Here is a 23,372-nt window from a genome sequence, read left to right as displayed (position 1 = left end):
CTTGGTGCAGAAGATACTGGAGCAGAATGTAATTGCACAAAAGTTTAGCATTTGTCCTTCAGAAATTTGAAAGCAAAAGGCATTGACAGAGTATATGGATGACAAGCCTGTAATTTACTAATAATTGGTTTTCTTTCTATGACTGATTTATTTCAACATTTTTATTTTATAGAATAATTTTCCCCATCCAGATTTCACAACTGCCTTTGGAATCAATCTTATGTCTGACTTTGTTTGGAATCCTAAATCAAAGTAGTGGAAATTCTCCTGATTCAAATAAGCAGAGAAAGGGCCCTGAAATGTTGGGTCAGGTTTCTCTACCTCTTTTTGATTTTAGGCGGTAAGTATCCTAAATATGGTTAAGCTTATTAATATGATTTATTCTATAAAGTTTAATCTGGTTCTGTAACTACAGAAACTGCTTCTTTGCTGCTGGACATATTAGAAAGTGACAAAGGTAGAAAATGTAAACCGTATTCATATAGAATTAACACTGTCAGTTAAATATGTTATATTGTTCCCTTTTAACTGGTGAAAAACTTACCTGTAGAGGTATGTTGAATGTTTGGATCAAAGCAATATTAATTCTACTGCTGGCCAATGATAACGTGGACCAAAAGAGGTCATCTTAGCACCATAGTTTGTAAGCAAGCAGCAGCTGAGGGTATAATCACAACATGATTAGTCCTTCAAGGAATCCACTGACATTCAGATCAGAATCTGTTCCTTCTGAATTATATGTGGTTTAAGTATCAACAGACATCACTGCCTGCTGGAATGATAGCCTTCCTTCTACACTAAAAAAGTGTAGTCTTGATGAGAGCGGCATTTCATGAGTTATAAAAGCATGTTATATTGGCCAGAGACAGTTCAGTTGCTATTCATGTATATTTTAGCAGATGAAGTGTAGACAGCCAGTTCATGAGTGATAGAGAATGTAAAAGAAAATGTTTGCAGCAAGCAATGGATTCAGTAGGAATAGTGTCAAGTGCAATACAAAACAGAACAGAATCCTGACGGCAGGTTTCCTAAATGCTGCATTTCATAGTATGTGATTACAAGTATCATTTTTATTTTATTTTAAATTGCAAAATTAGTCTTAGTTCATGCTGCACTGTATTGTCATAGTAGTTAACTTGGGGAGAAAACTGTGTTTTCTGTTTATGTAGTGTGCTACAGTAGGGTGTGTTGCACAAGAGTCTGCTGAATGGTTTGTGTAGGGCAACTGTAGAGTTGCTGGAGTCCAATATACTTGCAATCTACCGAAATTAAATCCAGATTTCTGTAATTAAAGATATGAGGCAGATATTCTAGTTGCAGTTGGAGGCGGTATTGCTAGCGGGTAGGAGCTAAAAACTAGCTAACTAAACCATGGGAAGAACAAAAAGTCATAGATAGGCTTTAACATTTCTGACTTGTTTTCTCATAGCAACCATTGGGCTTTTTCAGATGGTATTTTAATAACTAATACTCCATTGAAGCAAACAGATTGTGACAAAATACCTGTATATGCTTTTTCTCTCAGATTGCTGTCCTGTGGGACAAAGCTCCTGCAACTCTGGACCTCATCACATCCGAGTCATACTTCAGGGACGGCCAGTAAGAAAGAAAATATGGGAAGAATAGTGCTGCAGGTTATATGTGCTTCTGATTTGTCCTGACTGTATTTTTGTGAATATTGTGACTAATGTTTACAGGAGTGGTAATAGATCTGTTGTTCTGGGGAAGGTGTAGATATTAAGTCATCTTTGTTAGCCAGCACAGAATAGCAGTTACTAAACTTTAAGGGCAAAGAATGGAAAGCTGCTGTAAACATATGCATTTATAATCACTCTGTTGAAGTTGAAAAAAAAATTGTACATGCCTTGGATTTAGATATTGATTCATCAGTACTGGCAGAAAATATCTGTTGAAACACAACCCATAGAGATGTGTGTAAAAAAGGGAATTGTCTCGGCCCAAATGACATCAATTTTAGTTTCTTCACAGAATGTGAGTGCCTTTCATCTTCAATTCAGTGTCCAAATTTCCCTAAGAGAAGGTACTTTGTTAGGCATGGTTTCACAGTCCCAACAGTCATTAGAGGTGATGGTTAGGTTGAAACCACTTGGTGTGGGCTTTTTTTATTAATTCTTGGATTAGTTTCAGCTGTAAGTATCCTCACTTTGCTTCGGAAGAGAACTCCCAAGTATTGGATTGTGAAATAATGCAGTTGTCATACAGTTAAGGGCAGTAGTTACATAGAATAATTAGATGGGAAAAATGATTCAGGAGCTATACCTGAAAACTATTACACATGCAGAACTAAGGAGCTAAGATTCCCAAAAACCTGATGCTGCTGGAAGGGGAAGCTCTCTGCACTTTTCTTAGGAGGCTGTTGGTTTTTTTTAGGTTGATTTTCCATCCCATGCTTTTGATATTGAATATAAAATTCCTCAAGCTGCAAAGACTACTGTGCATCATTCCATAGACGCATTAGAAAAACCACTGAGAGAACGTCTCCTTGCCATTCTCTCTAGGGATAACACTATTGGGTACGTTCATCTCTTTGTAGCTCTGGTCTGTTTGTACATGACAGTGTGAAGCTAGGGTGTAGATTGCTCATTTATTCTTGAGATTCTTTATTCTTGAGATTCTTTATTATGCTTCTATTGTATTTTTGAAGGTCTGTGGAGATTTAACCAAGAGATTGAACAAAACCTGTTAAAAATAATGCTGCTGACTTTATACATTCTTTTGTATTTTCTGTGGCTAGTGCTGTAGTATTCTCCTACTACTCAGACTGCCTGTTGTTTATGCCTGTTCCCACTTGGTATTTCTTCAGTTATAAGGTGCTTTGGCAGTTTCAGTGGAGGCTGTTCATACTCCATGAGAATGTTTCTGACAAGTTTTCCTACTCATCTGCACCAACCTAATGTTAACTGCCTGTTTTGTTGTTTTTTTTTCCAACTTCACTAAAATCTATTCTTGTTTTATGCAAATTACAGCTTTGAACAACTGTTTCCATAGTGTTTGAGATTTGTTTTGGCTCTGCTTTAGACTTTCATGGAGGAAATAGCCATTTTACATCATATAATGTAACGTGTAAAATTGAATACAGCGACCAATGGCACTGGGGTATGTGGGTGATGCTCTTTAACTTGCACTACAAACTGAAATGCTTTTGTCTGCAGGCTATCAAAAGAAGATAAAGAATTCTTGTGGGAGCGGAGACATTATTGTCATAGTCATACTAACAGCTTACCAAAAATACTGGCTAGTGCCCCACACTGGGACTGGGCAAGTCTTCCAGAAATATATTCATTGCTTCAGCAGTGGCCTCCTTTATCACCCTTAGCTGCACTGGAACTACTTGATTCAAAGTAAGAAAACAGAGTAACGTTTTGTTTATGTGTCACAGAAACACAAACACAAGACACTAAATGTGGATTTGCGGTGACTTTCTAGGTTTGCTGATCAGGAGGTGCGAAGTACAGCTGTGAACTGGATAGAAACATTGAGTGATGATGAATTAACAGATTTCCTCCCTCAGTTTGTGCAGGTAGGATTTCCTGTTGGCACCATAACTGTATTTTTTTGCTCTTGAAAATCCAAGGGAGTCCCTGGCTACTAGTCATGGAAGTGCAATCGCATAACTCTATACTTAATTACCTTAACTAATGCATTGGGTGGAAAATGGTGTAAGTAGATGGTTGCTCTGTGACTGTCCCCGCAACTGGTGATGGTTCTATCAATGCTTCTGTCATAAAATCTGTTTCCATCTGGAATTAAATTTAGACCCCATTTATTTCATTTTCTTTACATTTAGGCATTGAAGTATGAAACCTACCTGGACAGTGCTCTTGTCAAATTTATTTTGGCTCGGGCATTGGGAAATATTCGGATAGCACACTACCTTTACTGGTAAGATGTTCTCTGTTCCATCGTTCATGTAATGTTTGTTGTAAGGGTAGTATTTTAAGAAAAAATATTCTATCTTAATATTAAGGTTCATAACAATGCATGTTACATCAAATGGAAAGTAGTGAAAATACAGATCCTGTTTCCTTTGTGAAGAAACAGACACTGCCCCTACAAAGTACAAACTTCTTACCTTTTATATCATATGTGTGTATGCATTAAATAAAATTATTGTTTTAGTACTGCATTGTTCACACTATCTTATATGTGAAAATTCAATTCAAATCTTTTATTTCAGGCTTCTTAAGGATACATTATATGATCCAAAGTTTGGCATAAGATACGAGCAAATTCTTGGAGCCTTTCTTTCAGTCTGTGGGAAAGGACTAAGAGAAGAGTTGGAAAAGCAGACCAGACTGGTGCTGCTTTTTGGAATGGTAGCAGAAAAAGTAAAGCAAACGAGTGTATCAGGTCGACAGGTATGTATATTAAATTTTGGTGTTTTTAAAGAAGATAAGACTGTTTATACTCTCAAAGCAATTCACTCAGTTACCTTTTTGGTCTAAATTTGATTAAATGATTTATATAAAATGTATAGGAAGTGAGTCTGTCACTCTGCCTTTTAGCACGGTAATGGGTTAAATAAGTCAGTGTCTGCCAAATTGGTTATCGGTTGAAGCATAAGATTGTACAAGGTGATGGGGTAAGAAAGAAGGATGATTTCTGTGTATGATAAGCTGCATTTGGATTTAAAGCTATTACTGCTGAAGAAGATCCAGTTACGTGAAAGAATGAGTTAACATTTAGTTAGAGTGGAATGCTATCCTCAGTTTTAGTGGGGAAAAAAAAGTGTGGTATTAGTATTGTACTGCCAAGTTTATACATTTTTAATAGGTAAAACAGAAGTTGTAACTTTTTCTTTTGATTCCTTTGATGCTGAGAAGCTAAAATACTGGCTGTGATATGTTTTGGGATCATTTTGTCCAGAAGTTTCCCATAAATGCTCCAGTTAGGAATTATCAGCTTAATTTTTTTGTTTGATTGTTTGCAGACTGCCTTACAAAGTGGTATGGAACGTGTGCAGTCATTTTTCTTGAAGAACAAATGCCGTTTGCCTCTCAATCCCAGCCTTGTGGCAAGAGAACTAAATATTAAGGTATGGGGCTATGTTGTTTGTTTTTGCTTTTACAAATAGCAAAATTAATTTACTTCCTTGAAAGGTCTTTACTCTAGTTGGAGAGTTTCAATGAAAACATGCTGATTGAAAGAGTGAGTAAAATTAAGAAAAATTATACAAATACTTATTCCAAGGGAATTTATTGTTAGTAAATAATTGATTATTTCTTCAGACATTTCTCCTTTGATACAAATAATTTTGGCTGTAGGAGAGGAGTACTCAAAAGTGTATGAAAAGGTCTTGTTTTCATTATTAATCAAAAGAGAAAAGTGAATAATGCTATAAAGATAAAACAATAAGTACCTTGAAATCAGTGAATGTGCCTGTTACTGGTTGTACCAGGGAAGCAGACAATAGCTTTATTTCATTATAAAAGTCCAACAAATGATAATATAGAAGCTGATAATTATTTTTTTTTTGCTGAACTCTGCAAAGTTTGACTATGTTTGCTTTGACAACCTTGATTACATACCATTGTGCAAAACTGAGAATGTAAACATCCACGAGCATGGGATTTAATCCAGTGTAGATGCAGAACTCCTTTTGCTTTCCTTCTCTAAGTGTTAATTAAATCACAAGCATGTACTTAAAAACAGATAAATGAGAACACAGGTAAAGACACGAATATCCAGTTTCTATAGTCTAAGTTTTAGAAAGTTGCTGATAAAATATTTATCCATGTTTTACTCATTCTTCTATTCAATACAAAACATTGCTGTGCTGAACCGTTGGCTTTTGTACAGGAATTGAACAAGTATCAGCCAAAGGGCCCTTTGTTCAAAGGATACGTATTCACCACAATTGCAGTGTTACAAGTCTGAATATGCACATTGTGTCATACATGCTTGTTGTCAGAATGTCATATTTCCTGGACTAGCTGTACTGTGAATAGTAACAATATATCTACTCGTAGGCTTGTTCCTTCTTCAGCTCCAATGCAGTTCCACTGAAAATTGCACTGATAAATGCAGACCCTCTGGGAGAAGAAATTAATGTGATGTTTAAGGTAAGCCTTACATGTGAATTGGAAAAATATTTAATGGTAGTTGATACCAATGAAAGAATCAATAACTTCAGCATGGATCAATAAACTCAGATACTTTGTAGGCTTGTTCTTGTATATCTAGAAACCATCTCACTCGTTCCACAAGTAGGAGATGTCTGAAAATGGCTAGATTTTTCAGTAAGCAGCTCAATTTAATAACTGTACAATAGGAAACTTCCACCCTAATGCTGGTGTGACACCACATAAATAAACATTTCAGAATCTCTAAAATATCCACAGAATTTCACTTTTGACTGGGTAAGAACATATCTTGCACACGATACATCTGTCATAACTGCTAAAGGCTTCTTTCAAGTTGCGTAGAAGAACTGGTAGTGGTAGCAGTTACTGCTGCTCTCTTTTAAGAACAGATATTCCGAGGGAAACTGTACTCTTGCATCTTCTCAGAGTGAAGTCATAAGACTTTAATTATAAAAAGGAATAGGAAAAGGTGTAGCATTCAAAACATTACATTTTCAGAAGCTAACTTGCATCTGAACAGGCTGTAAAATGTGCAAGTCAGTATATTGCATGTGGAACTGCAGCTTGCATTCTCGCTGTCTAAGTATGTAGCTGTAAGGAAATAAGCAGGGTAATGTATCCCACACTTAAAATGCAAAGTAATTAAGATCTCCAGTTCAGTTCTGCTGAAAGCATATCATGTTTCTATTTAACTTCTGTATTTCCATTAAGGTTGGGGAAGATCTGCGACAAGATATGTTGGCTTTACAGATGATTAAGATCATGGATAAGATCTGGCTGCAGGAGGGACTGGATCTACGGATGGTCATCTTCAAGTGTCTGTCAACTGGAAAAGATCGAGGTGAAACACCAGATGTTGCCTATAATTTTTGTGCTTGTCTATCACCCTGCCCAAATTTTTATCGTGCTCACAGAGAAAACTTCTACTCAAAGGCAGACTCAGGAAACACTGGAAGTCCAAAAGCCTTCCTTATAAGGAACGTCAGTACTCAAAAGTCTATCCAGTTGAATTGTTTGGAATTTCCTCATGGCAGAGTTGCGTTTAAATGTTTTTTCTTGAGTTCTGAGATTCTTAATGCATTTTACGGTAGATGAGTAGTGGCATGAATGTCACAATAAAAGCGTAAGGTTTTTCCTCACATTCTTATTGCAGCACAGGAAATCAGTGGTGCAACATCAGTTTCAATTATGAAAGTTATTTATGGACTAAGAAAACATTCAAGTCAAAACTGAAATTCCAAGGTATTTGGAATCTGCTGCAGTTGAGTCAGGGAGCATAGAAATGCCCAAAAAGAAGAAAAACTGAACTTAATCCCTTTCCCACACCCCTCACAGAATTACTGTCTTGTGCTACTCAGAATTCCTTGGGATTATGAGGTTTTCAAGTTAGAAACTTTAAAGTTACAGAACTCTGAGTATACATACTGCCTTACATCTTGGACATACTTTATTAAAGTTAAGTCACTAATTCTCCACAGATCATCAATAGGAAACACAGGATCTTTAAAGAGGGTCAGCAGAAACTTATCTCTTCAGTCAGAGCAGTGTGATGAAAACTCCCAAATATATATGAGAGAGTTGAAAATTCAGACTGGGGAAGCTATACAAAAGCTTCTATTTATGGAAAGCCTTTGCTTCTTAAAGAAGCAGATGGCATTTCTTCCTTTTTGGAGCGATGACTTGATTGCATAGAAGGTTGCATTTTTTGTTTGTACTAGTATTAGTATCCCCTAAAGTACTTGAAGGATTGAAGTGAAAAGTAAAGATAGACATAAATTGCAGATTTTCTCATAGTAGCTCTTGCCAAGATAGAATTCAAACTGTTTTAATAAAATGTTTCTTTTTATGATCTAACTACAAATATTTCTAGTAAATGATGTCTCCAAAATAAGGCTACGTGTCAGTCCCACTTTGCCTTACTTATGAAGGCAGGCTGGTCTATTTCAGCACTCACTGACCATTCGAAGTTACTGGGCTGCTAGGCTGCGTCTTTGAGAAATGACAGTATAGAAATATTTTACAGCTATTAGTAATAGACCAATGCTAGTTTATGTACTAGAGAGTAATTAAGCGGTAATGCTTAGAGTAAAAGTATAATATATGTGTGTATTTTAACAATCATAACTAATTGTAATAAAGTAAACCTAAATTGAATCTCTGCTTCATGGCGAAGCATTATAATGTAGTCTGCAGAAATGCTTCATAAAGCATTTTTTACATCTAGTTGGATTTTGAAATAAGCTGATCTTAAATTATGAAGTCAATCACTGTCAGTAAACTTCCTACCAAATAGTGAAAATACAGTATAACTTATGGAGATGATATTTTGTTATATTTTATATAAAGGTATGGTAGAACTTGTTCCTGCTTCGGAAACACTTAGGAAAATTCAAGTGGAATATGGAGTGACAGGTTCTTTTAAAGACAAGCCTCTGGCAGAATGGTTGCGAAAGTATAATCCTACAGAGGAGGAATACGAAAAGGTAAGTTTTTTTTTCAGTATTCTTCTTTTGAAGGCCTTGTAAAATAGGCTAAATAAGGTTTGCTCTTGTGAGAGCAATTCTTGTTCCTGAAGTTTTTGTTTTAAATCTTTAGGAAAATTAATTTTTTTCCTATTCTTCAGGAAGAGTTAATGAAAATCCCTTATGAAGTCTGATCCAAAAGTAATGCCTTCTGCTGTATAATGTTGGCTCAGAGGCAGATGTTGCTGGTACAGCAGTAGAGGTTGAACCTTCCTGACAACATTGCATTACATCTTGCTGATGATAGGAAGGAATGATAGATTCTCTTCATTATGGTTTAGGAGCAGTGATCTCTTGGGACATAGGAAGACAAGAACAAAATGTTTCCTACTGGTTACACTGCTGTTAATATGCTCTAGAGAATAAATCTCATGTAGCCCTCACTTTCTGCATACTACTTACACTTTGTCATTTGCCTTCAAATCGTCCTTTATCTTGTATTTATTTAAAAGAAAAAATGAATCAAACAAGTTTGGTTTATTTTGCTGGAGATTATGATTTCTGAAGATTTTTTCAAAGAAATCTCTATCTGGAGACAGAGATTTTATTCTCTATCTGAAGAACACTGTCTGGAAAAGGGCAAATTTTAAGACCTGTCTTATCTGGCTTCAATTTTACCTTTGTAAAGAGTGACTGTTGAGTGTTTGAATGCTGTTTCTCCATGGACATTTATTCTCAATTCACTTTTTTTTAAAATTTCCTTCACAGGCTTCGGAAAACTTCATTTATTCTTGTGCAGGATGCTGTGTTGCTACTTATGTGCTGGGAATTTGTGACCGCCACAACGATAACATAATGCTTCGAAACACAGGGCATATGTTTCACATTGACTTTGGAAAGTTTTTAGGTCACGCACAAATGTTTGGTAGCTTTAAAAGGTATTTTCCATTGCTAAGCAAAGTAGAGAATGAAGTGGGTTGGGTTTTTTTTTATATATTTTAATAGGCATTAACATTTAAATTCCTGTTAGGTGCTGTTTTTAGTGTGAAGCTAAAATCTTCCAATCTAATTGCTGAGTTTGCAGAATACCCTTAAACTTGCTAGTACAGAATTAATTCTGAGAAGTTTCCAGTTTTCTGTTTTCATAATCTGATCTCTAGAATTATTTATTTATTTATTTTCAAGTCAAAGCGCCTAGGCATGGCTTTCAAATGAATTACTGTCCTGGCTTCTGGTAGGTTGAAATAAGGATCAGTATTTAACTTATACTTTTCAAAATTACATTAATTCTTTCAAAATTTCTGTGCTAAACATGCTTAAATCTCAGGGGGGATTTTCTTAAAACACTTACTAAAGCCAGACATCTTGTGTTTGTGTGTTATGGCTTCTAAAAATGAGGGATGAAAAGCGCTGTAATTTAACCTGGCCTCCAAGTGTTGCTTCAGGAGATCCTGAAGCAGGCCCATGTGAATGTGCAGGAAACCTGAGTAGCTGAATTCAACCCAGAAAAGTAAAGTGGTATTAATGGGTTGTTTGATATCAGTGCCTGGGGATGGCATTGGAGGGAAGCACATGACAGTGAATAGACCTCGTGAGTAACATAACTGCTTCTCTGAGTGGTCAGGCAGAGCAATGGGCTGCCCAGGGAGGAGGTGGAGTTACCAACCCTGAAGGTGTTCAAGGAACATTTGGATGTTGTATTGAGGGATATGGTTTAGTGAGAACTATTGTTGATGGGTGGATGGTTGGACTGGGTGATCTTGAAGGTCTTTTCCAACATTAGTGACTCTATGATATGAATTATGTGCTTTTTGAACAGGGATCGGGCTCCTTTTGTGCTAACGTCTGATATGGCTTATGTGATTAATGGTGGTGAAAAACCCACTATTCGCTTTCAGTTGTTTGTGGATCTCTGTTGTCAAGCTTACAATTTGATAAGGAAACATGCAAACCTCTTCCTTAACCTACTTTCCCTGGTAAGCATTTTTATTAAAGTTAGTTGAAACATGATCTGTGATGTTGGCTTGTTATTAAATCTTAAGTTCTTCATGCTGCAGGAAATCTTGATACATTCCTTTAAGAGCCAGAAATATTAGATGTACATTTTTAGGAAGGTTGTATGTGATGATTTTTTTAGGCTTTTTTTCTTTTTTACTACCTACCTGCCTCCTGAGAGTTTAAAATTAAGAAGATACTATAAATTACTCTGCAAAGGAGACACGATTTAGCAGAGGGCTGTTAGGGTAATATGATCATGTTGTGGTTGGACTTCATGATCTTTAAGGTCTTTTCCAACCTGAGCAATTCTGTGATTCTATGAAAGCTTTGTTAGCTGCTTTTAACTCAGCAGAAGTAAACAAGGGAATAGCTGCTGATTGAAAGTAATTATTGACTACCTCTGTTAGCATTAAGCAATCTATCACAGCTTCAAATGACATTGAAGGTCTAAGAGTTTAATTATTTCAGTGTAAAATCACGTTTTATTTGTGATATAAAATATTTTCAAATTTATTTTCCTGCAGATGCTTTCTTCTGGGTTACCGGAACTAAGTGGGGTGCAGGACTTGAAGTACGTCCAGGATGCTCTCCAGCCTCAAACAACAGATGCAGAAGCTACCATTTTCTTTACAAGGTACTGGCTAAGTGTATCCACCAGCATCATCATTTTAATGGGAGCTCTCTGCTTCAGATGAATGTACTAAAGATGTTGCAAAGTTGGCTGTAGAAGTTGGGTAGTCAGGTTATGTAATCAAAGAATACCCATCACCTAACCAGTGAACTGCAAAGATAAGATCAGTTTCATGTATGATTAATACCTGTGCTAAAATATTTTGCCTTTAAGAATTGCCTTGTGCAAAAGAATTGCTTGAAATAGAGTAATTCTGTTCTGCTGTTGGAGAGTGGCATTTTGAATGCATCCCAGATTTCTTAGTAGTGGTGTACATGCTGATATCCTTGAAATGCACACAGTACAAAGTTTTCCCAAAAGCACTTTTGCCCACTGGGGAGGGAGGGATTACACTTCCAGTAAGAGCAAATCAGTGTGTGCATAATAGTGTAAGTGACTTGTTGCTGTGTGTTAGAAAATGAATTGTTCTGTCCCACTTTAAGTGGGGATGGAGTGGAGTGATGAGGAGGATCTTGTGTGTTCTAGAATTTGAACTTATTTTTTCTACTCTAGGTTGATTGAATCCAGTCTGGGAAGTGTTGCCACAAAGTTTAACTTCTTTATTCATAATTTGGCTCAGCTGCGTTTCTCAGGACTACCCTCTAATGACGAACCCATCCTCTCCTTTTCTGCTAAAACATATTCTCTTAAACAAGATGGCCGAATCAAACAAGTGTCTGTATTTACGTATCAGAAGAGATATAATCCAGATAAGCATTATGTAAGTATGTGGAATTTTTCTCCGCTCTATACAACCATATTCTTTCCCCTTTTTGTTTTTTTTTTTCTGTTGCTGTCGTCTTGGACTGGTCAGTCCAAGCTGAATTTTCCTCAAGTTGCTTTAAAAAGTGAGCTAAGTGTGTATCTATTAACAAGTTGTATTTGCTGCAAATGACTTAATCTGGCAGACACCACTCAGGTAAGGTAAAGCTTACAGCACAGAAGAAAAGCTTTATATTGAATCACTGCATTATGAATGTATTTGAGTACTCCAGCTCTAAGCCAAAGCAGGGTTTGATCTTCAGGAAACTGCTGAGGTAATGTAATGTCCTTATGTTTAGTTGCACAGTTTATTAAAATACACATTTGACTCATTTGTTAGTTCAAACTTCAACATAAAATTCAAACACTGGGAAATTAATGTGGGGGAAAGATTACTGTAGTAGAAAAAACTGAATGTTAAACCAGAACAGTATTTAAGTCAATTCTGTAACATTGCTTCTACTTACTACCTTTATGTGTATTTTTGCCAGATATATGTGGTGAGAGTTTTGAGAGAAGGACAAGCTGAGCCAGCTTTTGTTTTCCGAACATTTGATGAGTTCCAGGAGCTCCACAACAAACTTGGCATTCTTTTTCCACTTTGGAAGCTACCAGGGTATGTCTCTCACACATTCATTGCTACTATAATGAATTCGCTAAAGAATGATCCTAGGTAGAGTGGAGTGAAAGATAGCTGAGACAAAACTGCTGAGCAGTGAACTAGACTTCAAAGGTAGCAATTAAGGAAGAAACATATGGTCTTTAAATTTGAAGGAGGAGAACTAGAGGAGCTGCTTCAATTTGTGATTTACCATTTGTATCAATTACCTATAAAACTTTCCTTGCCTTTCTCTAACATTGTTGTACATTAGGATGCCCGTGTGTCCATTTATGATTGATGTCAAAAATAGATGTCAGCACTCCAGGATGGAAATTAGAATGAAATTTAACTGCACTGCAGAAAAATTAACTGGAAACTTCATCTTGTTCTTCTCTTACAGCTTTCCTAATAAGATGGTCCTGGGAAGAACACACATAAAAGATGTAGCTGCTAAAAGAAAAGTGGAGCTCAACAGCTACATACAGAGCCTGATGAACAGTTCTCCAGAGGTGGCAGAAGTGAGTTTAAGTAGCTTAAGCAAATCCAGGGGAGGCTTTTGGATCTTAGTGCTCATTAACATTTAATCTAATATATAAAATTTCTTCCAAATTTAGTGTGATCTTGTCTATACATTTTTCCATCCATTGCTTCGTGATGACAAAGTGGAAGGAATAGATGGAATAGCCAGAGCTACAGGTAAGTCCTGTCTGTGGGGCAGGAGGTGGAGTATTTATAAACTGGGTAACTATAGTATGACACTTAAAAATGTGATTTATTAAGAATCTTTTGAAATTAACTGGAATTTTTCCTCGCTGAGAAGTGTGCACATCTTCTCTTCCAAATTTCGTTGCATACAATTCCAAGGAAATAAGAAACATGCCAAGAATTAACACATGTGATCACTATTCTTGCTTATGGCTTAAGAAAATTATTCAGGTTTTGGCTCTGATTTTCCAACAGTCTTAGCAAGAGAATGCAAAAATCTTAAAGACCTATGGCCTTGCCATCCTATTGGGGATTTAGAAATGTAAACCTGAAACTGAACTTAGTCCAAACCTTGCATTTATTCTTTTTTTTTTTTTTTTTTTTTTTACCTGTATATAATTAGTGAGGCACTGATGACCACGTACAAATATTCACAAAGGAAATAATTGTGTATTTTTTCAGATGCAAGTCCATCAAGTCCTACCTCAGGCAAAGTGGGTGGAGAAGTGAAGCTATCCATATCATATAGAAATAGCACTCTGTTTATCATGGTGATGCACATCAAAGATCTGGTAAGTAAGAGAAAAGAGAAGCTCACTACCAAAAACTCCAAACTCTCCAATTGCAAACTTACATCAGCTGCTGGTTTTGATCTGCTTGATGATTAAGACTGGCCATTTGAACATGATCATGTAAGCGTGCAATAACTGTTTTTCCAAACTCATCTTCTAACATGGCTTGATTTTGGATTCCAGGTTACCGAGGATGGTGCAGATCCAAATCCCTATGTAAAAACATACTTATTGCCAGACACGCACAAAACATCCAAGCGCAAAACCAAAATCTCCCGGAAGACAAGAAATCCAACGTTCAATGAAATGGCAAGTTGTATTTTTTGTAGCAACTCTGTATACTTTGCTGTCATCTTTCATTCTAAGCAGTAATTGAAATCTTGTCTAAAAACACCCTGCAAATATATATGTAAACTCAAAATGAACTTGTTTCAAAACCTTTGTGCCCTGTTAAAGAAAAAAAAAATCAAGAATAAAATGGGACTATGTAAATGTATTGTTATAAATGAGCAGAAATTTCTTACGCTGACTTTGAGGAGTGATGGTGAGAAGTGAAGGAGTCTTAAAACTAAAGATTCTTCCCCTTGATTCACTGATTCAGAACGTGGAAAATAATGAATTCAGAACATACTTACCACAGGTAAACAGTACTTCTATCTGAAAACATTGGCCCTTTTAAACACTTAAGAGCACATAATAAAATATGCTCGGGCTTCAGCCTGGCCTCGGAAAAGCAGAGGTATGGAAAGGTCATGATCTGCAATTCAAACATCAGTGGTGAGGCAGGCAGAAAAAGGAGCCATCTGTGCCACTTCATTTGAATAACCAAAATTCTTGACTTCTTACCTTTCAGCTTGTGTACAGCGGGTACAGCGTGGAAACTCTGAAACAGAGAGAACTTCAGTTGAGTGTGCTCAGTGCGGAATCATTACGCGAGAACTTCTTCTTGGGTGGAATTACACTCTCTCTGAAGGACTTCAACTTGAGCAAGGAGACTGTTAATTGGTATCGACTAACTGCTGTGCCCTATCTATGAACTCATTTCTACACCTGAGTAAGAATGGAACAGTTGCATTCAGTTGTGCTTTGTGCATCTTCTGACTTGAAAATAACTTGTGCATCTTAAACATAAGAGACTGCATTTCAACAGATAAATTGGACCAACCTTCTTGTAGCCTAATTTGGAGGATTTCTAGAAAACCATCGCTGGATTACTTTTATGCAATGTTATCAAAGTGTTACTTTGAACCTTTCTTAAGAGCTGCAGGTAAAGGAAGGGGATTTAAAACCATCTGTGACAATATGATGAACAGTTTGACTATGCTGGTTGCTCAAACCGTAACTTAATCGTTAGGCCTGTGGATATAACACATTTTTGCTTTATAATTTCCTTGTTTAATGTTATCCATGGCGTGATGCTGGAGGATATTAAAGAAACTACATATTTCTTAGGACTACTCTCATACTAGTATCTAGACACTAGACATCACAGAGGCTGTGATGGGTGAAACTTTTGGTGGCTTCACACACGCCTGTAGAAATGAAGGTTGAAGGGCTGGAAAAAACTCCTTAGCATTGCATTTACTCCCGGATGAGTGCATCTCTATGATTTATTGGAGTGAGTGCCAATAATGGAATTTGTAAATAATGGTGCCTTAATTCAAATGCTTCTCTTTACCTCACTTCTGGTATTTAAATATGTATACGTGTTAACTTTCTGCTCCTCAAAGAAGGAAAACGTTCTCATAGTTGATAACTTGCAGGTTGTACTGGGAGGCTTCTGAGATGTGTGCATTACAAATGATGTTCCTTGTGCTGATCTTCAGACTTAGTGCAACTTCTGATAAATATTTGTAACCCCTCTTCTATCCACGATCTCCCAAAGCTGAATTAAGAATGGCTAATTGTGATGCTGTAGGAAATGTTTCTTCAGTGTTCTGAAACACTGTTAAATTTCTAGAATGACAATAGTTCAGTGATTAAATGTAGAACACTCAGACAGTAAATCCAAGTGGCACTTAGCCCTAGTTTACTTACCTGTACCTCCAGGATAACGGTGGCCACTAGGCAAAAAGCACAACTGCTGGATAAATCGCAGACTGGCTGCATTAACAGTACTTTGAGACACAAATTTCATTGCACTTTTCTTTCTTCTTTAGTTGACAGCAACGCTGATTCTAAATTCTAAAACAAAACAAGCTTAATTCCAAGCAGCATTGAAATATATTGTGATATAGTGGGGTACAAATATTGTCTCCTGTTAATTCCCGGGGTTACTTCAATAGGTCACTTCTGCACTACAGGGATGGAATTCTTGTTCACCTTTACTCAGTGTGGAGTGGTTGTATTTTGTCTAGACAAAGCAATAGTGTTAAGTTGCACACTTCAGTAGTAAACATTGATGCATATTTTGAGAAAGGTTGAGAGCTTATCAGTGCCGGTTATGGATTGTTAATGCAAAATATGCAGCGATGGAAGAAGACACGATATGGGGAATTCATCCTTTGTCTGCCCAGCGCTACAAAGCTTCTTCGAATCTGGTTTTCCTTCCCCCACTACTGACCAATCTCCCTTCAACACAGAAGCGAGAAGTAAACTTGAATCTCCTGGTGCCTACAATATTCATGGTCCAATCTCTTAGGAACTATTACCATTACAAAGCTAAGAACGTGCTGAATGTTAGAAACTGGGCTGATGCTTAGGGCACTAACGAGTCCCAAACCCCAGTTTGAATAAGTACCTTCTGCATATTTTCCATTCAATGTAGCCTGTAAATAATATTCCGTGTAACTAACTCGGTATTTCCTGCTCACTTGATGCTTTTGAGACTTAACTCCATTCCATCCTTAGAATCACAATTCACTTAAACACAGGAAAGTAGTCTACTGTTTTTGTGAAACGTTCCGTTGTGAGACGAAAGGAGAGCAATACGTACTGCCTTTTTGCAGTGTGCTACGGAGCACAGTGTCTTACAGCACAGAGTAATAAAACACAATCAGTTACAACCATCGCTACGTTCTAACTTTGTCTGAGCTGTGGTGGAAAGCAGTGATGGTGGAAAGCAATAGATGGTTGGCTGGCGTTGTGCAGGGGGCGGTGCTGGCGGTGGTGACGTGGTTTCCGACGGAAGAAGGGCCTCTCCCTCGCGCTGCTCCTTCTTTTCCTCCGCCGCCATCATGGGTCGCATGCACGCACCAGGGTGAGCAGCGGGGACCGCCACAATGGAGGGGGGGGAACGGGCGGGTGGGCGCTGCGGTGTGTGGGGACGGCGGGGGGAACGTGGCGGGAAGGAGGGGGCGGTTGTGGCTCCATGATGGCGCTGGGTGGAAGGACCCATCGTCGGCCCGCTAGGCCGCGGGGTTGTTAGTGGGGTTGGTGGGTGCCCGCCTCGCTCAGCCTGCCGCCTTTGTCCCCACAGGAAGGGCCTGTCCCAGTCCGCGCTGCCCTATCGCCGCAGTGTGCCCACGGTGAGTAGCTGCCCGAACGCGTGCTGTGTCGGCCCCGGCCCGGGCTGCGTGGATGTGTGGTGAGATCCGGTGATGGAGCGGCTCAGATGGGCCATGAACAGAATCAGAGCTGGGTGTTGTGAACGGTTGTTAGGCCGCATGGTTACATATAGTATATCTGTAGCCTTTAAGGTACTCCGAATAGTATAACTGTAGCCTTTTAGATGCTCAGAAAACGAGGATTGTTTGCTGGCCAACTGGTTCTTAGGGCAAAACATTATTTCACTGCACAATTCGAATTACTGAGGTGCTGTTCGATTATTTTTAGTGCATAGACTGACTGTAATCTGCTGGTTGGGGCTCTAAATTTAAGTAATCCCAGCATACCTTTAGTTTATTCAGGGTCCCCTCAATGTCTACCAGTGAGCTAAAGCTGGTAGATGTTTGATTTAGCTTGGTTTGCCAGGCTGTGGCTTGGAGGGTTGTGCTGGAAAAAGATGAATTTGTGATGAGCATGCATGGGGCTGTGCGTACTGAGAAAAGGTTAAGATAGAATTAAAGCTTAAAGATGAAACAAATATAACATAGAGCTGCTTGAAGCACTAATTACATTTTCATCTCCTCAGTGATTGAGAAGCTCGAATGTTATACTTGTTTTGAGTGTGCTTTGCATTTGCTTTTACGTGTTTCTGTTCTGAATTATAATCTACGCAGCAGCTCCAAATGCTGCAATGTATGTTTCTATTTCATTATATGATAGTATTAAAAAGGAGGGGAGGGATGGAAAAAACTCCTTGGAGCTTTTGTAGTTTGTAATGAGAGCTGGACTTACTGAGCTTGTTGCTGTTTATCCCATAATAAGCACAGAAACAATGGTTCTATCAATGGTATAAAGTACAATAGGATAGAAAAAGCACAGTGCTATCAGAATAAAGGTCAACCTGTTCATTTTCGGTTACTTTGTGTACTTGAGGTCAGTTTTTTGTCAGCCTCTTTGTAAGTGATTGAATAGGCAATGGCCAGATGGTTCTCAGCTTTGGGTTTCTGTCCAAGGCCTAGCGGTAGTGATTTTTCTCTCTAAAGTTGCATTCATCTGCTAAGTTCGTCAGTTAAAATAAAGCCACGGTACTCATGGTGATACCTCCAAAGCTGCTTGGAGGCTCTGTGCATTCAATTAAACAGGGACTTTTTAACCTCACTTCTGCCCCCACCGTTTTCACAAGGACGATGGGTTTGGTTTGTAGGACAGAAGAAGTTTGTTTCTGTATCAGTAGAGCTGTGGTTCCTCAGTTGTTCTCTTAAATGTTACAAAACAGCTGTTTTTATCACATATGGAAGGCTTTCATAGGTAGCCTGTGCCTCTATATTAGTGCTATTCTTAAGTTACTCTGTTTTTCTTTAGTGGCTGAAACTTACTTCTGATGATGTAAAGGAACAGATCTACAAGCTCGCTAAGAAAGGCCTGACTCCCTCACAAATAGGTAAGGTTTACAAGTAACTCCTAAGTGGAAGTGAAACACTCTTTTCTGACCATGATAATATAACTGTACGCTTATCTGTGTTCAATAACACGTTAAGAAAATACATTTTCTGCTGTAGCTATGCACTCCTCAAGTAGCAGCAGCCCTGTGTTAAGGAGATGCTGCAGTACCGGCCTGATAGAACATTGCTCAGTACTGGGGCTCCCTCTAAAGCTCTGCTTACAGGTGCACGTGCTGCAGCTTTGGCCATGAGTTCTGCAGTGCGATTGTGTGCTATGTAAATTATCATATGATTTTATTAATGATAGTTTTGAGAGTATTAGTGATGTCTACAATGTAGTAATTGTTTGGGCTATTTTTTATTCTCTGTTTTAATAAAGAACTTTTAATAATGATGTGCTTCATTAAGAACTGCTGTATGATGGAGATGTGAATGTTTGTTTCAGGTGTCATCCTGAGGGATTCCCATGGTGTTGCCCAGGTTCGCTTTGTGACAGGCAATAAAATCCTGAGAATCCTTAAATCGAAGGGACTGGCCCCAGACCTGCCAGAGGATCTTTATCACTTGATCAAGAAGGCTGTTGCTGTTCGCAAACATCTTGAGAGGAACAGGAAGGTGAGCGCTGATCTGAAATGGAAACTCCACTTGGTTTTCACAGATGATACAGTAGCTTCTTTATAGCTTCTTATGTTAAATTCTGAAACTTTTTGCAACTGGTCCTGGGCATCTGGGGAGCATTCCTCCACTGTCCTGTAAATACATTCTATCTGCCTTGTTCAAGATCACCTGGAGCTTAAATATCTTGTAATCTTCCAGTGTAATGCTAGGTGGAGGGTTGTGGTTGCTGTTTAATTGAAGATCTCCATTTTATAGAGGAATTTGGTGGTGGTCTGTTTTGTAGCTGGGGGAAAGAGGAATGTGAGGAGCCACTCCTAATAGACCAAAAAGTTAATTGTACTACCTGTACATTGCCTCCTCTGAGTGAGTTTATTAGTTTGGGGAGGCATTTTTAAAGAAGGGCTTTGTAATCCTTGTGTAAATGAGGTTAAAAGCGTTGCTTAAGCTGCGTATTTCTTGTCCTGCTCTGAAGGTACTGATCTCATCACAGTTTGGCAGTGGGAATATGGGTTTTGTAGCAGTAGTGTTGGATATTTGACTTCACCAATGCTCACATGAGATGTGTGTTATCTAGAAACCAAAACAGTGCCTGACTGTACTACAACTTTCTTCTAAAGGATAAAGATGCCAAGTTCCGTTTGATTCTGATTGAAAGCAGAATCCATAGGCTGGCTCGCTACTACAAAACCAAGAGAGTACTGCCACCCAACTGGAAGTAGTAAGTCTTCTGTTTTATGTTGCTGTTTCACTGAGGTCTTGTAGGGCTATGCCCGGTCTTGTTAGTAGGAGTTTCAGGAGCACATTACGACCAGATGTATAGATAAACCAGGCAGCAAAGGACAGGATATCTTCATAAATATTAACTGAGAAATGGCATAGCAGCCCTTGCAAAAGCAGTCATTGGTAGTTGTCCGTTCTTTAGGAAAGACTTAGGAGAATTGTTATAGGAGGATAGGCAAAGCTTCTCTTTCTGAGCAGGCTCAAGTGCAGCTGGCTGAGGTTATAAAAATAAAGTTTAGTTCTGTTGTCCTATTTGTATTTTAACAGAAAGAATTCGATCTTTCTTTATCCCGTACAGAATTGTGTAGATGTGATGAAGCTCAGGACTGATGGTGCTTTGAACTGAAGTGATGTTTCTGGGAATTAGTTTGTAAAAATAGCCCCTGCAATTAATGTTTTTCTCTCTTTCTCTGTTTTTAGTGAATCATCGACAGCTTCTGCCCTGGTCGCATAAGGAGCTGACAATGACTTACTGAAAAAGAATAAATTCTGGTTAACTTTGTGTTGTCTCGAAGTGATTGGTGTCTTATAAACATTTGCCCTTTTCAGGAAGCTGCCTGTAAATGGGCAGCTCTCATACTGGTGCATGACTCTGGCAGCGCCTTCTGTATTGCTGCCCTTCTGTTGCAGACCTGGATAGTGACTCTGGCTGTTCTAGATCAATTGTGTGGTTTGTCTACTTTAACTTGATTTTTGGTCTCATAGCCTCAGTTTGGAGAAGTGATGGAGTCATTCACTGTGTGTATTTAATTAATGTGGGGCCATGACTGTGTGTGTTGTGCAGGAAGATCTGAGCAAGAAAACAAGGACAGGATGAAGAATTGGTAACTTAGAAAAGGTGGAGAGGAAAGGATTTGACAAGAGAGGAGGGGAGGGGAACCAGAACTGGAGAGTCGTATGGATCATTGCAGGTTAATGTGGGTCCATTCCTCTTATGGAGGAACTACGTGAACCATTTCAGGGCTCTGTAGTTGCCCTTCTCATAACTGAGAGCATGGTCTGAGGAACTGTTGGTGTCACTTGTAAGTAATTCAGGGATCATCATTGAGGTTTGTGTAGTAAATAGGACAATTTAGCGTTCCTCAGATGTTAAGTCTTCACTGAGGTAGATGGCCTAAACCCGGAGGGCAGCAGCTGTTGTGCAGTCACCATTACTGAAGTTGTGCTTCCAAATTCTAAGTAACTGACCAAGAGTTGTCTTCCTGCTGAGATTTAGAGGGTGGGCTCTAGGATGAAACTGAGTGGAGGTTTTAGTGAACTGCAGTAGTTGTTGCTTCTAAGTCTTGGTGCACTACTTACATTTGCCATATTAAGAAGCATTTAAGTAAATATAAATTAGACTAAGTTAGACTTGACGTTTTTGTAAGGTGTAGCAGCTACTTGCTAAATGATAATGATTAAACTGGTACCTTCTGGATCCAGTTTTGCAGAAGGACATTTCCTTTGCCCTGATCGTGGAGCTAAATACAGCATTTGGGATTAAGACAGTTCTAAAGAAAAGCTTTGCACTCTGACTGAACTCTGTATCTGCCCAGATCTGAGATTACCGGCTTCTGTGAGCTGTGAAAATGCATACTCTTATTTTATGAGTAACTAGAAAGTGGTGGGTTGGAAAGGTGCTTTACCTGTTTGCAGCTGCCAAGGCAAGGAGTTGGAACTTTTTCTTTCTGTCTCTTAATTTAAATGGCCAACGTGTCCAAAAACCAAAACACTCAAATCCTTAGAAATGTGACCTTTTGCTTCAGTGTTTTAGAAATGAACGACACAGCTGTTAAATCTGCAAAGCATCTTTTTCCACTAGGAGAAAGCAGAAGGGCAGCTCTTACACACCTTGAGCACAGGGAGCCTTACACAAGTTGCAATATAAAGAGCTGTCAGATCCTATTAGTGTAGTAACAGCTTTTCCTCAGAGTCTTTGCTGGTGGTTTTCCTTCTGTGCTCCTGTGTGCACCCGTCAGTCTCTTATCATGATCTGTTAACTGTTCGTAGCAGAGAATTGCAGACGCACATTTGTTACTCTGCATTCACTACCTGTTAGTAACTAAAATACCAGCAGATGGCGCTTTGAAACACTTGTTTTCCTTAAAAAAAGTTCTGTATAGCAAACAGTGCCACCTGGGGGGAAGTGCCAACATTGACAGTCCAAGCCAGCAAATAAGACACTTCATATTGCAGTTCTGAATTTGTGTGGTACCAAATGATAACAGTGCTTTTGAGCACAGTAGGATTGAAATTCACACAGCTCTCACATTTTGCACTGCTGGGATATTTTGGTCTCTGCTTCTGTCTATCATTGATTCTAGGACAAGCATCCCTTGTTTACGAGAGGAGCTTAAACAAGGTTGCACTATGTTCTTATGAACTGTAAAGATGTTTGCATATATTTCTACTGTTCACATCGGTGAAGATTCTGTGCTGCTTTTAAGTCACACATGCTGGCTCAAGCATGTGGTCTGTTCCCATTACTGTTGTCAGTCTCATACTTTTGCTCAGCCAGGAGCGATACTGCTCCAGATCTACTCATTTGCTCTGGCAGATGCTGTGCTCTGTTCTATTCATCAGCCAGCAGAACATGGGAAGTGGGGCCTGGCCAGATGTGTGACAGTGCCGGCAGGGGTCTGTCCTCCAGACAGGAGGGGATCTTGCAGAGTGTGGTCTTGATCAACATGTTTGGAGGGATGTGGTCCTACAGTGTATGTCTGAAGAGGAGCATGCAACCAGGGGAAGTCCTGTGGAAATGTCAGGTAAGTTTGATCTCTGGGGCTGTATTATGGGACTGTGCCTGGGTGTCAGATTTTCTCTGCCGTATCCAAGTACCTGGACAGCCTGGAACTTGTGATTCAGCTGCCCAGGTCTTATATATGTTATGGCTGCTTGGCAGTCAGAGAAGTCTTTCCTGCCTCTCTGGTTAAGAGCACTATGATTTTCCTTCACTAGAGAGATGTAGTAATAGAAATAAATTCAGATGAACCACAACAAACCATCTCTGTTCATGGTTACCTCCAGACACTAACCCAGCAGTCTGTGGCCTTGCGGTCCCACTGTTCTCTTCCTTGCTGTGCCTTGGCTTGAGTTTCACAAGTTGTATTCTTGTTTCTGCCTCATACCTAACAGTCTTGTCTGGACATCCAGTGTTGCTCTTTGCCTCCTGCTGTATTTTTGCTCCCTCAGC

The 23,372-nt window shown here is 38.8% G+C and overlaps 2 protein-coding genes across 5 annotated transcripts in view; both read left to right on the top strand.

Annotated features, from left to right (window-relative positions):
* PIK3C2A (phosphatidylinositol-4-phosphate 3-kinase catalytic subunit type 2 alpha) overlaps nucleotides 1–16,884 on the top strand; it is a 59,401-nt gene extending 42,517 nt beyond the window's left edge. For all 4 annotated transcript variants that reach the window (XM_032444739.1, XM_032444741.1, XM_032444738.1 and 1 more), the window contains exons 13-33: nucleotides 173–340; nucleotides 1,526–1,634; nucleotides 2,392–2,534; nucleotides 3,174–3,362; nucleotides 3,448–3,541; nucleotides 3,809–3,903; nucleotides 4,199–4,379; nucleotides 4,952–5,056; nucleotides 5,991–6,083; nucleotides 6,816–6,945; nucleotides 8,451–8,587; nucleotides 9,335–9,504; nucleotides 10,386–10,542; nucleotides 11,089–11,198; nucleotides 11,748–11,955; nucleotides 12,488–12,612; nucleotides 12,998–13,115; nucleotides 13,212–13,293; nucleotides 13,765–13,874; nucleotides 14,058–14,183; nucleotides 14,728–16,884. In XM_032444739.1, the coding sequence (XP_032300630.1) occupies nucleotides 173–340; nucleotides 1,526–1,634; nucleotides 2,392–2,534; nucleotides 3,174–3,362; nucleotides 3,448–3,541; nucleotides 3,809–3,903; nucleotides 4,199–4,379; nucleotides 4,952–5,056; nucleotides 5,991–6,083; nucleotides 6,816–6,945; nucleotides 8,451–8,587; nucleotides 9,335–9,504; nucleotides 10,386–10,542; nucleotides 11,089–11,198; nucleotides 11,748–11,955; nucleotides 12,488–12,612; nucleotides 12,998–13,115; nucleotides 13,212–13,293; nucleotides 13,765–13,874; nucleotides 14,058–14,183; nucleotides 14,728–14,910 (2,833 nt within the window). In that variant the 3' untranslated portion in view covers nucleotides 14,911–16,884. The remainder of the gene's footprint in view (nucleotides 1–172; nucleotides 341–1,525; nucleotides 1,635–2,391; nucleotides 2,535–3,173; nucleotides 3,363–3,447; nucleotides 3,542–3,808; nucleotides 3,904–4,198; nucleotides 4,380–4,951; nucleotides 5,057–5,990; nucleotides 6,084–6,815; nucleotides 6,946–8,450; nucleotides 8,588–9,334; nucleotides 9,505–10,385; nucleotides 10,543–11,088; nucleotides 11,199–11,747; nucleotides 11,956–12,487; nucleotides 12,613–12,997; nucleotides 13,116–13,211; nucleotides 13,294–13,764; nucleotides 13,875–14,057; nucleotides 14,184–14,727) is intronic.
* Nucleotides 16,885–16,944: 60 nt separating this feature from the next.
* On the top strand, nucleotides 16,945–20,702 carry RPS13 (ribosomal protein S13). The gene is made up of 6 exons (XM_015864128.2): nucleotides 16,945–17,073; nucleotides 17,293–17,341; nucleotides 18,723–18,801; nucleotides 19,248–19,417; nucleotides 20,038–20,138; nucleotides 20,621–20,702. The coding sequence occupies exons 1-6, from the start codon at nucleotides 17,051–17,053 to the stop codon at nucleotides 20,652–20,654; spliced, it is 456 nt and encodes a 151-aa protein (XP_015719614.1). The 5' UTR covers nucleotides 16,945–17,050; the 3' UTR covers nucleotides 20,655–20,702.
* The last annotated feature ends 2,670 nt before the right edge of the window (nucleotides 20,703–23,372 follow it).

Source organism: Coturnix japonica, chromosome 5 (assembly GCF_001577835.2).
Source record: "Coturnix japonica isolate 7356 chromosome 5, Coturnix japonica 2.1, whole genome shotgun sequence".
Lineage (NCBI taxonomy): Eukaryota > Metazoa > Chordata > Aves > Galliformes > Phasianidae > Coturnix > Coturnix japonica.
Note: the sequence above shows the minus strand (reverse complement) of the source record. Positions and strands in the feature narration are given on the sequence as shown.